Raw genomic sequence first — 15,870 nt, 5'->3', positions numbered from 1 at the left:
GGCATTACATACCTCGTATAAATTCACAGAAGGAAATTCCTGGGATCGCTATGATAAAGTAAAACAAGATGTCATCAATATCACCCCAAAACATAATATGTACAGAAGAACATCAGACATTTTTCCTGCAATAATGAAACTTATCAAATGTCACATGAAGATTGATGGGATGTGGTCTGACCATGAATGTAAATGGCCACTAAACATGGAGCTCCATCCAGGATCTTCTCTCCAACCGCTGAGCTTTGATAGCGCCACCCCCCCCCCCCCCCCCTTCACACAGCGGCACCGACAGAAAGAGGGGAGGAGAAGTTCTCATCCTTACAGATCTGAGACTGATTGACCTTCAAATTCTCCAGATCTCAATCAAATGACATCTGATACATGGAGGCCCCACCTATCAACACACAGGACTTCATGAACTGCTACTGATGGATTGGGGGAGATACCACAGCAAACCTTCAGAGATCTGGTGGAGTCCATACCTGGATGGGTTATGGTGGGTGGTCATAATGTGATCTCATCCATTATCTGATCAGTGTATGGAAGAAGATGAAGTCTCCTTACCTTCCTTTATACCAGTAGAAACCCAACTCCAGGTTCCTGGATAAAATGAATGGAAACAAAATCAGTGAAAGCCGTGCATATAACACCAACACCAAGAATAAGAGGCATCTGTGTGTCTCATGTGTGATAGGATCAAGGTGTGCTTTATAAAAAGGTCATAAAATACTAATATAGTATTTTTTAATTAAATATCTGCTGCATTACTATTACCGTATATACTCGAGTATAAGCCGAGATTTTCAGCCTCTTTTTTGAGGCTGAAAGTGCCCCCCTCGGCTTATACTCGAGTCATCGCTGTCTGTCTGCCCGATCAGCGTGTCGAGCAGACAGACAGCGGCCATTCTAGGATTCAAAGGCCGCGCCTCCGTCTTCGCCTGTGATAGGCGGAACACTGAATTTCCCAGCAGTCTGTGTTCCGCCTATCACGGACGTCCTCTCATCCTCGTCCGTAGTATGAGGATGAGCGGACGTCCATGATAGGCGGACCACTGACTGCTGGGAAATTGAGTGTTCCGCCTATCACGGACATCCGATAGGCGGAACACTCAATTTCCCAGCAGTCAGTGGGAAATTGAGTGTTCCGCCTATCACCGACGGAGGCGCGGCTTTTGAATCCTAGAATGGCCACCGACGAAGAGCTGCGGGACGGGCCGGGACGGGACGCAGGCCGGGACGGACACAGGCCGGGACGGACACAGGCCGGGACGGACACAGGCCGGGACGGACACAGGCCGGGACGGACACAGGCCGGGACGGACACAGGCCGGGACGGACACAGGCCGGGACGGACACAGGCAGGCTGCACGGACACACACACACACGGATGCATGCACACACAGGGATGGATGGACACACACGGATGCATGGACACACAGGGATGGATGGACACACGGATGCATGGACACACACAGATGCATGGACACACACGGATGCATGGACACACACGGATGCATGGACACACACGGATGCATGGACACACACGGATGCATGGACACACACGGATGCATGGACACACACGGATGCATGGACACACACGGATGCATGGACACACACACGGATGCATGGACACACACACGGATGCATGGACACACACACGGATGCATGGACACACACACGGATGCATGGACACACACACGGATGCATGGACACACACACGGATGCATGGACACACACACGGATGCATGGACACACACACGGATGCATGGACACACACAGGGATGGACAGGCATGTCTCACCCTCGGCTTATACACGAGTCAATAATTTTTTCCAGTTTTTTGGGGGTAAATTGGGGACCTCGGCTTATATTCGGGTCGGCCTATACTCGAGTATATACGGTAAACACCTCAGTCTAGGACTAAAAAAAAAAAAAAAAAAAAAAAAAGTCCACGACACAGATCCACACTGCGCCAATGAAACTTATTCTGTTATATAAGCCCCCATCCTATTGGGCATAATGTGGCATTTGTTTTTAAATACCACAATCTGGAAAGAAAAGGAATTTTGGCCATTAGATGGCGCTAATGATTATAGGTGATGGTTCTATAACAGAATACGGCATGTTTTATTGGAGCTGTGAGGATTTGGGTCACATTTGATCATTGAATTTTTGTATATGAAGACCCCATAATGTTTACTAGGAATATCACGGTAATATTACAATTGCAGTATAGCTACAGGATGACATTACTGAAATGACAGATCACCGTATCCTTCATTACCATCACTGAGGCCATTTGATATTGGTCAGAAAATTACCCAACTAGCTATAAAATTCTTTACAAAAACCAAACCACAGCGCCTTTCTCAGCCCTGAAGGGGCGGGTTCAAGACCCCCTGCACTCACAGGATGCCCCCAGTGTCACAGATTGAATGACACCCCCAGCTTCAAACTGGTAGACTAGGGGCATCTAGTGAGGGAAATTACTGCAGGACACAAAATTGCAGAGGAGAAGTATTGCAGTGGGGGTGATTTTTGTAGACTTATTTTTTGCACCAACAGTTTTAGCAGGAATGCGGGGAACAGAGTTCCAGCACTGAATGTATGAAATGACAAGGGCTTTATTGTTGCCGGCTTCTGGGAGGAGGGAGTCCATAGTTGCTGTCGGGAGTATTTTTGCTGGGAGGGTCCATTGTTGCTGGGGAATGGGGGTTGGTAACAATGGATGAGATTTTAAACCACTTTTGCTTATTAAAAATGGAGTTCCATCCGAAAGTAGAACTTACACTTATCCCGTTTACCCCCCCCCCCCCACTGGTGCCAGTTTTTTTGGGGGGGTACCTTTTTGACAAGTGCCCTCCCCCACTTACAACAGACTTCGTCCACCTTTCTCCTCCCCCACTGCACCATTCTGGAAACAGCACACCTCATGCATGCTCAGTAGAGACCCAGCTGTGAAGCCACAATGGCGGTGGAAACATCAGCTGGGGTGCCGACATCACTGGATTCCAGGACAGGCAAGTCTGTATTCTCTATAAGGGGTGGTACTGGGAGCAGAACCAAGGGATGAGGCTTGGCTCTTGTTGGCTGTGAGCAAAACCTAGAATTCCTCTATCAGACCAGACAGTCAAAGAATGTTTGACTAAATTATGAAATGAGGTTAGTAAATTACTACATGAGGGAAAAAAAAAAAAAAAAAAAAAACACAAACACACACCACACTTACTTTCGTAGTATCTCACACCTTCATCTTTTGCTGTTAGAGAAAAGAGGTCAGGGAACGGCATTAGTAACATCCATCCAGATCTACAGACACAACTTCTATATGTAGGTGAATAGAGGAGATCCCGAGGGAGGAAATGAGGGAGGAATGAAGGAGGAGTCAGACCGGCCATACACTAAGGGAATTTTGTTCAAAGAATATTCCATTATCATTGAATTGCTTCCAAAGAGATATTTCTCCAGTCATGGAATGTACAAAGAATTATTAGTATGAATGTTGAAGCAAACATGCATAAGAACATTGGGTCACAAATCTACTAGTGTATAGCCAGCTTTAGCAGTGCCCCAGTCTGATGTGCTCCACACTTCACAGAAGAGTAATCAGCGGTGATGGAGAAGCATCGTGACCCTAAAAATAGTAAAGAGCACCGGCTTACAGCAGCCAAGTGACTCCAATACGGTTGGGGAGTTCACATCCAGCAGTGCTTCCCCAGATCATTGTAACTGACTGTGGAAGATAAGGAGCCACACACCAGCCATGAGCCCAGTCACCATGTATAGAGGATCGGACATCTGACTAAGGCTGTGGAAGGGAGAAACATGTTGGGAGGTGTGGCTTTGGGAGGAGACAAGCTGAAGCCTATCCTCTATATATAGACTGGAATGGTTGCTAGCATGTAGAACAGGAGGAACTACAACCCAAAAATCAGCCCAGTCACCATGTATAGAGGATCTGACCTTTGAATAAACCCCAACGAGGGTGAAACATTTGGAGGTGTGGTTTTAGGGAGGAGACAAGGTGAAGCCAATCCTCTATATAGGTTTGTTGGGCTAATTGGTAGTGTGCTAGAAGACAAGGAGCCGCACACTAGCAATTAACATGTACAGAGGATCGTACCTCTGACTAAACTCATGGGAGGGTGAAACGGAGGCTTTAAGAGGAGATCAAGTTTGTTAATGCTTGAAAAGCTGCTTGCTAGGTGACCAGGCACCCTGGGGTGACTCGAGGTTTCTTCAGGGGGTGCCTTGGCAAAACTCCGAAGAAAAAAACTACTATTTTTTTTTATTCAGGCCAGAAGGTGGATCAAGATTGTATTTTAGTTACAAAGCCACAGGTTCTCATTATGGACCATTATGACCTTCTAGCCACTGTCATCCTTACAACGCAGCCAAGTGACTCCAATACGGTTGGGGAGATCACATCCAGCAGAGCTTCCCCAGATCATTGTAACCGACTGTGGAAGATAAGGAGCCACACACCAGCCATGAGCCCTGTCACCATGTATAGAGGATCGGACCTCTATGACTAAACCCATGGGGGGTGAAATGTGTGATCTAGAACATCCCATAGGGCAGGTTTAGACTGATGGCCAAGCTGTGTTTAGCCTCCCAATCACAACCCAATACAGTATTGTGGTGGTAAAAGAGGGTGGGCTTCAACACCCCCACACTGCATATGTGCTTCACTGGGCAGCCAATCTTCATCTGCTGACAGTGTGCTCCACACACACTGAGCACAAGGACCCAACTGTCAAAGACTACATATAAATGCACAAAAAACTTCATCACAATACAATACATAAAAATGTAGCTTGAAACATCCAACCCAACGATAGTTTCAGGCGATTTATAGACACACATTGCTAGAAATTAAATTATGTACATTATCTAAACATACAGCGACAGCAGATCAAGTAACCCCCCCCCCCCCCAAAAAAAAAAAAAAAAAAACACCCCCTAAACTAAGCATTGGAAAAATTGCTGTACAAATACAGCGACAATTAAAAAGTTGCAATGACTGCAATTTCATTCCCTAGGGTCTCTGCAAAAAAAAGAAATAATGTTTGGGGGTTCCAAGTAATTTTCCTAGCAAAGAAATGATGATTTTTACATATAGGAGAGGAATTTGCCAAGTGGGTGAATTCTTACCTCCAGTCATTGTTTTCATCACTTTCTTGTATATTTCTGTAAAACAATTTCATCATCTTAAAGAATATCAAATATATTAGCCAGTCTTTTTGGGTGGGTCCCCCACCCCCCCCTCCCTTTAGGTTGTTTTGATTTTCCTGGAGGCCCATCTGACATGACACATCCTGCTCCCAGTACCCCTGGGGGACCCTATAAATATACCCCAGGAGGCTTATAGAGTCCATGTATAATGAAGCCAATAGGCAGAGCTCCGGTGCCATCAGGGGCCAGGATGCCTAAACTCGTTTTGCCTGTTTAAGACATACAAAAGAATGAAACTGTTCTGACAAATGGAATGCATTCAACTCGTTTCTGCACTGGTACGTTCCCCAGTAATTTACCTATTTTTTGTGACAACTGATTAGACCAGGAATTGGATTTTTTTGTGTTGCCACACATGGTTTTTTATTTCAATGGAGTTGGGTTTTGGCACCCAAACTTTGAAGTTATCCTGAACCCAGGGCAGTTTGGCTCATACTTTGAGCTCATTTGAAACCTGTGGAAAAGCTGCAACTGCTGATCTCCTTGAAATTGTAAATTGTCTGGCTTCAGCCCTGTTGGCCTCATTGACCGAGGGAAGAGGGAAGAGGGAAGAGGGAAGAGGGAAGGAACACTCAACAGATCAAAGTCAGAGCTTTTAGGGCTATTCTCAACATGTGTTGTGTGTAATGTGAGGTCATTCACTGAATATCTGCCCTAGGCATGTCCACTACACTGCAGCATGGGACAATACATGGTTTCCTTTGTGCTGTGATCAAAAAAAAAAAAAAAAAGTGTCGCTGTGCATTTCTGACCATTGTTAATTGGGAGTTTCTCTCAATGCAACAATACACAACATACATACGTGTTGCAGTGCATGAGACCCAAATATGCATAATTGTCTAGCTCAGCCTCTCATCCTCTTTAGCCCAGGAGGAACCTCAAACATTTTTTTTCAGGCCCTTACTGAAACCAATCGATCAGGAGTCAAAAAGCTTTTGGCATACAAGTCCCCCGAAAGGGGGGAGGGGGGGGGGAATCTGAGATTACCTCAATCTTCACCCTTCAGTGGGCTCCAAAACTTTCAGGAATAGGGGAACCTAGAGGTTACTCACAATCCTGGACCTGCAACAGCACCCTGCCAGTAAAAACTTTATGGCCTTACTACCAAAGAGTACTGGATCCCAGGGTCCAGCTCTCTAAAAAACAAAAAAACAAAAAAAAAACCCACGCATTTGCAAGCAAAACCTTGTTTCTTCAGACACGAGGCCTGGGTACCATTCTTTTAGCCCATGAAAGGGCATCTGATTGGATCCAGTCAGCATGGCTAGCCCCAGCAAGGAAGTTTCCAGTGGAGCACAGCACATCTTTGTGACCAACACCTTAGACACTGGCGAAAAAGACTCCCCGTAGTGGGAGGGGTTATATAGGGAGTGCACTTAGTGCCCTATGGCGTGCCAGTGTCCATCACCCATCAGTGGCCCCATAACCCACATAGTAATTACTATGACTCTGTGTCCCCTGATGTAAGAAAATAAATGCATGTTGTGGCCGATACTGGAAGGAGGCATTCATGAATAGAAGGACACAGCGAGTAAAAGCGGAGACAATTTTGAGGAGAGACAAATTGCTTTTTTTATTCTTGGAGACTATTCCAGATTTTCCAGAGTGGGAACCCCATAGGCTGAATGGTTCACATTTTTTCCTTCCTTGAAAACCTTAGTCAAAAAGGTCTAAAGATGGTGTCCTTAAAGTTTGCACTAGTGTTCTGGGTGTGCCAAGGCTCACCCCAATCCCTTTCCCACTTCTACAAATATAAAAACCACAAAGAACCATCTGCTTGGTTTTCGCTTGAAATGCTGAGAATACTGTCTTGCTGGCATGCACTAGACAGGGAATAGTATGTGGGACACTACACTACATTTGGTTTTCCCAATTGTTACATTAATTGGTGGGGGGGGTATGTTAAGCTGGGAATCCTTCATCACCTACCACGAATGGCCAACCAAACCCAATCAGCGCCGGGTGCACTGCCCCACAATCCTGCAGAAAAAAAAAAAAAGGCCGCATTAGTGCTGAATATAAAAAAGGAGGATCAGTTATGAATTGTAAATGACCTTTTAGTATTTGTTAGTTCCATAGCTGTACACATTCATATTTAATTATGGGTTTTCCCTCCAACTGGCAAGGACATAGATCTCAGGTGGCCATTTGATAAAGTCATTGTATATGTATAGATCTGTAGCACCGTGCCAAAGGCTGATAAATGTAGTCTTTGGCTCCGCTGTACTCAGTTGAGAAGCAATTCTTCAGGTCTGGTCAGGTCTATTCCAAAGCCTGGTGGCTGATTACTCCTGCCTGCCTCTGGAAAAATATTCCAGAAATAGTGAGGGGGGGGGGGGCAATGACCACTACCAATCTCTCTCTCTGGGAGGGAGTGGCTGGGGAGAAAATTAAGGTTTAAAAGCAATATGGGGAGTGAAAAAAATAAAAAAAAAATAAAGTGTGTTTTTTCCGCTCCCCATATTGCTTTTAAAAATTGTGATAACTATTTTTATTACCTCTTGTTGCTGTAATTTTGTTAAATTGCTGGTATTTTATGCAAATAAAACAATATCTTTTTGACCTACACCATTGGGAGCTTGTTTGTGTTTTTCATGACATCTGCTCCATGAATGTATTGACCATTTTGAGAGCTATATCAATAATGGACCTCCTCGTCATGTGGTGCCCAAGCGACTGATGTTTTGGCCACATGAGATATGCTTGAGACATATGTTGCAAATAGCAGCAGTGCGATCTGATGCACTCGTCTCAAAAAAGGCCCACACCAAAGTACGTATTAGAATAATGCGCAGAGGCAGAGCTCTGCGGTGTGATTCAGTTGGTGTGCTGCCCCCAAGCTGGCCCCCGGAGGGCATCCTGCCTCACATGTGTTCTCAGCACCCACGTGGAGTCAGTGCCCTCATCATCAGTGGAGCAAACCTGGCAGTATGCTGCAGCTTGTGGAACATGACTGCCAGATTGCTGTCCTCCTTGGGCATCCTCTCTGCGCTCACGCTACTGCCTTCCTCTAGTCGAGTATCATCAGAACCTACAAAACACTGGGCATCCTCCTGGAGCATGTACCCAACACTGTGCTCAAAGAGTTCAGGGGACTCCTCAGGAGGATGTGGTGGGTCTAGGGAAGGAGTCACTGATGATGACATTGAGATGAGGGAAGACGATGCGTTGGCAGCTGCTTTGCTAGTACCCTGAGCCTGGGTGAGAGGATGAGGAGGATGAAGAGGGCTTGGTCATCCACTCTACCAAGTCTTCGGCACAATGCGACTCAACATGTCCAGCTGCCGAAAAGGACAAGCCTGTCCCATGGCCACATGCTGATGACGATGCACCGCGTCCACGACCAGCACTGTTGTCTCTAGACACAGAGCCTGCTTGCCTTCTTTTATTGACTCGTGTTTGTCTGCCTCTCCTTGTTGACCTTCCAGACATGGTAATGGCCTGAAGGAAAATGGGAAAACCAGCAATTGGGTAGTGTATATTGTGCTGGAGGCACACAACACCCACTAACTCCTGCAGATGGGTCAATTAGAGAAGAGCTAAATAGGTGGATATAACAGTGTATAGTGCGGTCAGGGCACGCAGACAACATCCACAAACTCCTGCCGATTGCTAACAGCTCAATTACAGAAGAGCAAGAACGCAAAATCAGTAACGGTGTGTACTGTGTTGAAGGTACACAGAGAACACCCACTAACTCCTACAGACGCCAACACACTACACAAGGCCACCGCCTTATGTAGTGTAGGGTGTGTACTACACAGCCTGAGCCATGATAGGCATCCTGCCTGTGGCCAATCATGGCTCTCCTCACTGCCAGCGCCGTGATTGGCAAAGTATGCGGGGGTCACAGTGCATTCTTGTCCAATAATGAGCCAGCAATGCACTGCGATGGCTCAGTGCATTGTGGGCCGTGAGCGCCACACGAATTTGGAGCGAATGGCCCATAACGTTCGGTATTCGCTGAACAGCCATTGTTTGAGTTGAATGCATGTTCGACTTGAACACGAAGCTCATCCCTACCCACCGCCATTGAAAAAAAAAAAAAAAAAAAAAAAAAAAAAGTAAGATTTAACCATTTTTGGATTTGTCTCACCTTGAAGATAAGTCAAGTCATGTTCAGGCAGCTCCTTCAATATACGGCCTTCGCTAAACGTACATCCCAGATGCTCAGTCTTTATATAGCGATCATAAGCAGGAAATCCGGACTTGTGTGGAGTGAACTCAAACCAAGCTTCTGAAATGAGATTTTCCTCCAGTTATTGTCCAGCCAGAGAATGATGTGTCCTATACACAATGAAGAGTCATCTCTATTTCCTCTTCATTGCAAACAGTTATCTGCCAAGGTTCATCAAGGACAAGGAGAGAAAAAAAAAAAAAAAAAAAAAAACCCCACCATAAAATAGGAATGGAGAAGAGCAAGAATTGTAAGGCTGGCCATCCACTAGGAGGGATTTGGTTTCAAAAATGGTGTTAACAAATTTAAGGATTGGTGGTGTCAAGTCAAAGTTATTTGATGCAGTAATGAGAAAAGTCAAACAGGATGGAAATTCTCTCCAATGAACACATTTCAATCAGTGAATGGTTTTCACTCTGGAAATTCCATAATTGAACCCCTACTTGTTTGCTGCCACCCAAAATAACGCATGTGTGCGGCAGCAAAGTGGGAAGACTTTAATGCCCACATGCCGCTTTCTGTGTAGAGAACATGCTCACTGCACATTCCAGAACCTTAACTAGGGTGTCATAGACGGCTCTCACTCCGTACAAATGATCGGGTGTCCACAAGACCGGCTTTTTATCATCTGAGCAGTTTGACAGCCATGCATAGTTATATGGGCTGATCCTTCCCCAGGCATACAGATCCTACTAAAGGGACTGGGCAGGAAGGAGTAAATATTTCTGAAGAGGATTTTTACTATCTGCACCAAAACCAAATGTGTAGCACCACTCCAAGCTCCACTAGTTCAGTCACCCGGTGATTCAATCCCCGTCAGGTGCAGCTCCCACAGGGCTGGTCTTGCCCGTTACTCAGAAGCATACCAGGGAGAGATGGAAGGGCACACCAAGAGTTGGTCCATTGTAGGAGATGGGAAGGCTTCAGTTCCATCCCCTTAATCACATTAGAGGGTGTGGTTGGGGGAGGGAATGGAGTTGAATCCTTCCTGTCACAATTGCAATTGAGCATCTCTTGATGTACACTTCCATCCCTCCCCGATATACTAGTACTGAGGATTTTTACTGCATCCCTTTGGGATTAAAGTATTCTTGCTTGCAATGCATACTGAGATAGGCACAGAACAATTGTGGCATCTGTCCAGATTAATGTGGGAGGGACTTTATCCTGACTACCAATCAAAATGACGAGAAGAAGAGGAAAAAAAAAAGTGTCTGGAGGGGGGAATGAATGAAATACTTGTATAGCGCACAATGCGAACTGAACCGCCTCTAGGACACCGCATGGCTGGCGTGGAGGTTATAGTTCCAGCAAACAATTTTGAATGACTTGTCAACTGATGGAATGTACTGTGGAGTATTTATAAAGGAAAGGTTATTGGGAAATGTACTAATGTATGGCCAGCTTTAGTGCTCCACTAGCTTGATAAGCAGCTCTCTCTACATCCACTTAGTGTCTGATCGTCAGGGCTTAATCTGGATGGCATCAGCCCCCCAGGGAAGGAGCTTGTAAATGATGTAATAAAATAGTATATGGATAATGGGCAGCCCAAGCCCCCAATTTTCATTTTTAGTATTCTTCCTTTATAGGAATCATATGGTGAGGAATAAAGGCCATTCTAGTAAATGCACCTGATCTGTTTTCAAGCATTTTACGCATTCTCACAGCACAGTAGATGGGATACGGGTCGTCACCGATATCACAAATCTCTCTGTGACTGGACAGCTTTTCTTCATCAATCTGCAGAGGAAAAAAAAAAAAGTGTAATAGTGAAAGTTGTTTTAGGGTACCCCAAGGCTCATCATTGGGGGCAGTTTGGCTCATCCCGAGTCCTCACACATGCCTCAGATTGCCGGTACTGAGAACATCTGAGAGGAAGTTGGGATGCAGACAAACTAATAACAAAGAGTCTGATATTGATGAACAGAAAAATAAAAGATTGATGCCTCCATTATTCAAGAAGCTAAAGTCAAGTTACTTCAGAGCTAAAGGTTCTCCTTGGTTTAAAAACTTGGCCAGGACCTGGCATGTACGTACTTTATTCAGGACGAAGAACACGAATGTATAGGCCCAAAGATCTGTCAGAGAGTACGAGTCTCCAAGAAATTTCTCTTTGATCTTCTCCCATGGCTTTGTCCAATCCCGGTCAGTTTCCAATTTGATTCGCTCACATAACCAAATCTCCAGATCTTTCATGTATGAAAAGTCCGACCAGTTACTTTTAGCATACAGAGAGGACATACACCTGGAACATTAAAGTAGTAAGTTAGGAGTTTCGTAGGCAAGTTATTCATTCAACATGCTTCCTTTGCCTGAAATCTCCACCCCATTTGTTTAACCACTTCAACCCGGAAGGATTTTCCGCCTTTTTGCAATACGGCACTGCGTCAATTTAACCGAAAATTGCAGTCTTGGGACCCTGTACCCAAACAAAATTGATGTCCTTGGTTTTCCCCACAAATAAAGGTCTCTTTTGGTGGCATACATAAGTTGATTGGCTTTCAAAAAAGTTATAGCGTCTACAAAATGGGGAAAGATATGGCATTTTTATTGTTTTTTTTTTACACTAGTAATGGTGGTGATCTGCAATTTTTAGTAGGACTGCAACATTACAATGGACATGTGACTTTTTTTAGCTGAAAAAACACCAGATTACTGTGTAACTGGCAGGGATTACCTGTTCCCTATGTGTGTTTCTAACTGCGGGGAGGGAATGTGGCAGACTAGAGGAGAGAGATTGTGTTCCTACCTAGTAGGAACACGATCTGACAGAACTGGGATTTCTGCGTTTACACGCAGATCCAGATTCTCATTGCACCCGTGTATTGGCTCCGGGGGACACGCACATGCTAATGTATCTTAAAGAGCTGATGTACAGCAATGACAGCTCACCCAGGGGAGCCAATTGCCACAGTATAAATGCAGTGGCTAGTTGGGAAGTGGTTAACCAACTGACATCCTAGTCTTTCAGTAGTTACAGCAAGCTCATGGCTGAAGCTGCCAACCATGAGTTTGGGGTTATTTTTCATCCAGTTCTCAGCCATTTAACAACAGTGATCCAGATGGCTTTTCTACCTCCCAATCGCCTTTACAGTAGTCCCCCCCTCTTCACTGCCACCTGCAGTGGTTCACCAGCTATCCCATTCCTTTAGGGAGCCCCAGACTGCTGAAAATGTCTCCATCTATTAAGCAGGAGGAGATTGAGAAACATCTATTCCCAGATCTCCCCTGCAAGCCAGGGAGACGCATGCTGGGGTTCTCCCAACAAACTGGGGTTCTTTAATTGACACTTCTGCTCTTGATCACCATTTCTCATTTATAAACCTGCATTTATATTCCCGCTATTCCCATCCACCTTAAACTGAACAGACTGACTGCTCAAATGTCTCCTTGGTAAACTTTGAATTTGTGTTACTGCTGTTTCACATCCATCTATAGACCTGGTCACATTTTGAAGTTTGTTTAGTTTTAAACTGGATTACCCAAGTTATGGGGTGCTGTATCTTCACAATCCTACCCCCTGGCCCTGTTGTAGTTGGATTGTGGTGTGAAATGTTTGTTGTGCTAGTTGTGTACCGAATATTATTCTCTCCCGATTAATTGGCAAATCCCATCCACACCCACTATAGTATTAAAGAAGAGCACCTTTTGGAGGACAGACCAGGGAGATGCATGCCGGGGTTCTTCCAATAAAGTGGGATTTCTTTAATTAGGTGACACCTCCACTCTTTGCACAAAAATTGACAGCAAACTACTTTACAAATCAGCAAACTGCAGGTGACCTCGTTTCCCATTCAGCTCTCCTTCCTCTGAAAACCATGCACTCTCTACCACTCGTTTCACAATTGCAGCCCCTCTTAAACTCACTTTCCTTCACCCCTCAACCTGTACACATCACTTCCTCCTAATTTCCACATGCAAAACACACTGTCACCTATTCCTTTAAATGTACTTGTATCTGAAAATTGGCTTCATAAAGCCAACACCGTTTCCCTCTCCCCCCATGGTGGCCTTCACTGGACTCTCTCCTAGACCTAGGGGATGCAAGGGAGGTGGAATGGAATTCCTCCTATAACCACAGAGCACCAAGTACTCTCCACCCTCACTGTCCCTCATTTGAAACTCACTGTACATGCCTATGCTCTCCAATTTCCTTAAGTGCTCTGATCTACCAACCCCCTGGACCGTTATCAACTCTCCTTGACAATTTTCCTGCCTGGCTACCCCACTTTCTCATATGAAATTCCCACAATCCTTCTCAGCAACTTCAACATCCCTGTTCATATGAACAAAGCTACTTCCTACTTTAAGCTTCCTAGACTAAACTCTTCATTTGATCTGAAGCAATGGGTACAGGCTTCTACTCACTGATGGCAACACCCTTGGCCTTGTATTCTTCTGCCCATGTACAACCTCTCCAACAATCCTTTCCCTCGCTCTGATCACCACCTTATTAGTTTTACTCCCTCCCTGTCATTCACTACCTTTGCCTCCAATTGCCTAACAATCACTTATAAAAATAGATGCAGCTTCATCACTTCTCTACTGACCACCTTGTCCTACCCCAATCTAGCCACTTCCATCTACAATAGATACTCATCCTCTGCCCTGGACAAGCTTACCCTCCTCACTATACACTGAATCAGGTCCTGACCCCTACAACCCTGGCAAACAGATGACACCAGAAGTCTCAAAGACAGTCTTATTCCACCGATGCTCAAGAGTGTGGCTACGTCTCAAGGACTTCACCAAATTAAAATCTGCCCTCCAAAAATGCAATTCCTGTCTCCTCCCCAAGCAGACCCATTTTATATCTCATTAACACCTTATCATCCAGTCCATGTCAACTCTTCTCTACCACCCACTAACTGCCCAGATCAATTCAAAGTATAAAAAAAATAAAAAACTGTTTTGATGAAACCACCACTTTACCGATCTCTCCCCCACACTCATGTCAACAGGTATAAATCAACATTCCCCTTAAACAACCCTACTGAAGAGAAGCAAATGGTATTTCCATTTACCAGACAAGACCAGCTAGGTATAATCACAGCAATTACCACTCACAAGACTCTCTCAGTACTGAGGAGATAGCTTCTTGGTGAACACAAAGATGCAGAGGTTATGTTCCAAGCTATCGGATTTAATTCTTGGCTGGTATACAACTTATATACATTATTAACCAATCATACGGAAGGTGGGCGTGGTTAATACAGAGGTGTACATTTCTCATTAGTTATGCCATCTGCTTTCATGACTCAGTCACAAGTCCTGCTTCCCCGTTTCATGTCTCATTACACAGGAAAGGTGGCCCAGACATATTGAGCCACAATTCTTTAGATGTTACAGAATTAAGCCGCTTATACAAGCTTTATAGAACACGGTTCAAAAGCTGAAAAACAGAACTAATAGACTTTAACTAGAGCCTGAATTTAAAGGACTCCATGGCCGCACAAGATGGAGTCACCTCAGTTCAGTCATTACTACTATAGACAAGGTTGCTAAACTTGTTTCTAAACACCCAAACCACCTCTCCTCTGGACCCTCATACTATGGCCACCCTCCAATTCTATCCTACACAGCTTCAATCTCCCACTTTTCTGGCATCTTCCCAAACTTGCTAAAACATTCTCTAGTCACCCACATACTTAAAGCCTTTCCTGGACCCTACCAATCTTAATCTACACCTCATTTCCTTGCTCCCCTTTTCCTATAAACTCCATGAATACAAACAAAAAAGTAATGAAGTTGAAAGCGACCAAGAAGTAATGAAATCTATTGAAGAGCCGTCCCTCCCTGGTCACTGTAGCTGGAGAAGCAGTTAAGCATGGTCTGTGCTGGATTAGCAGCAGAGGAGACAATAGGTCTAATAGACCCTTCATGTCTCCATAAAGGACCTATGCCATCACATAGTAGGTTTCCTAGTCCCCTTGAGATAGCGGGGGGGGGGGGGGGGGGGCGGCATAGCCTAGTAATGAAGGGGATAAAACCTTCCTAGGCTGAGCGTTTTTTTTTTTTTATTTAAATAGAAAATGTTATGTTTTTTTTTTATTTCCCTGGGTGTAAAGTGGTTAAAAATACCTACAATAGAAATATACTTTCAATAAATTGCTATACAAATTGTTAGAATATAAATATACCAGGTTGCTCCAGATATCGCACTGAGGTAGGTCACGGTACCCAAAAGGTTGAGTTCAGACAGCTTTGAAATAGTTCCCAGAAAGCCAACCATGGCACGGAGTCCACCTCCAGATCCCAAGACCGCAATTACAGGAGGGTTACAATTCTTCAGAAAAGAAATAAAGGTCTACTTTAGATGGATTATGGAGTGAACAGTGGTAAGAAATTAATAAAATAGCACAAAGGGAACACAAGTATGGGATAAATCAACATCTGTGTAAAGTTATAGTAGAAGTCTGAAGGGAAATCTTACCATATATGATAATAGCAAAAGAA

At 44.6% G+C, this 15,870-nt stretch overlaps 1 protein-coding gene across 1 annotated transcript in view; it reads right to left on the bottom strand.

The window, feature by feature from the left end:
* LOC143957714 (cytosolic phospholipase A2 gamma-like) overlaps positions 1-15,870 on the bottom strand; it is a 121,259-nt gene that overhangs the window by 94,708 nt on the left and 10,681 nt on the right. The window contains exons 4-12 of the mRNA XM_077467408.1: positions 15,555-15,700; positions 11,452-11,659; positions 11,046-11,154; positions 9,334-9,474; positions 7,167-7,217; positions 5,157-5,192; positions 3,232-3,261; positions 568-603; positions 13-48 (exon numbers count right to left, since the gene is read on the bottom strand). Coding sequence (XP_077323534.1) covers positions 13-48; positions 568-603; positions 3,232-3,261; positions 5,157-5,192; positions 7,167-7,217; positions 9,334-9,474; positions 11,046-11,154; positions 11,452-11,659; positions 15,555-15,700 — 793 coding nt within the window. The remainder of the gene's footprint in view (positions 1-12; positions 49-567; positions 604-3,231; positions 3,262-5,156; positions 5,193-7,166; positions 7,218-9,333; positions 9,475-11,045; positions 11,155-11,451; positions 11,660-15,554; positions 15,701-15,870) is intronic.

The sequence above is a fragment of the Lithobates pipiens genome, unplaced genomic scaffold, assembly GCF_037356315.1.
Source record: "Lithobates pipiens isolate NorthernLeopardFrog02 unplaced genomic scaffold, aLitPip1_a1.2 Scaffold_55, whole genome shotgun sequence".
Classification (NCBI taxonomy): domain Eukaryota; kingdom Metazoa; phylum Chordata; class Amphibia; order Anura; family Ranidae; genus Lithobates; species Lithobates pipiens.
Note: the sequence above shows the minus strand (reverse complement) of the source record. Positions and strands in the feature narration are given on the sequence as shown.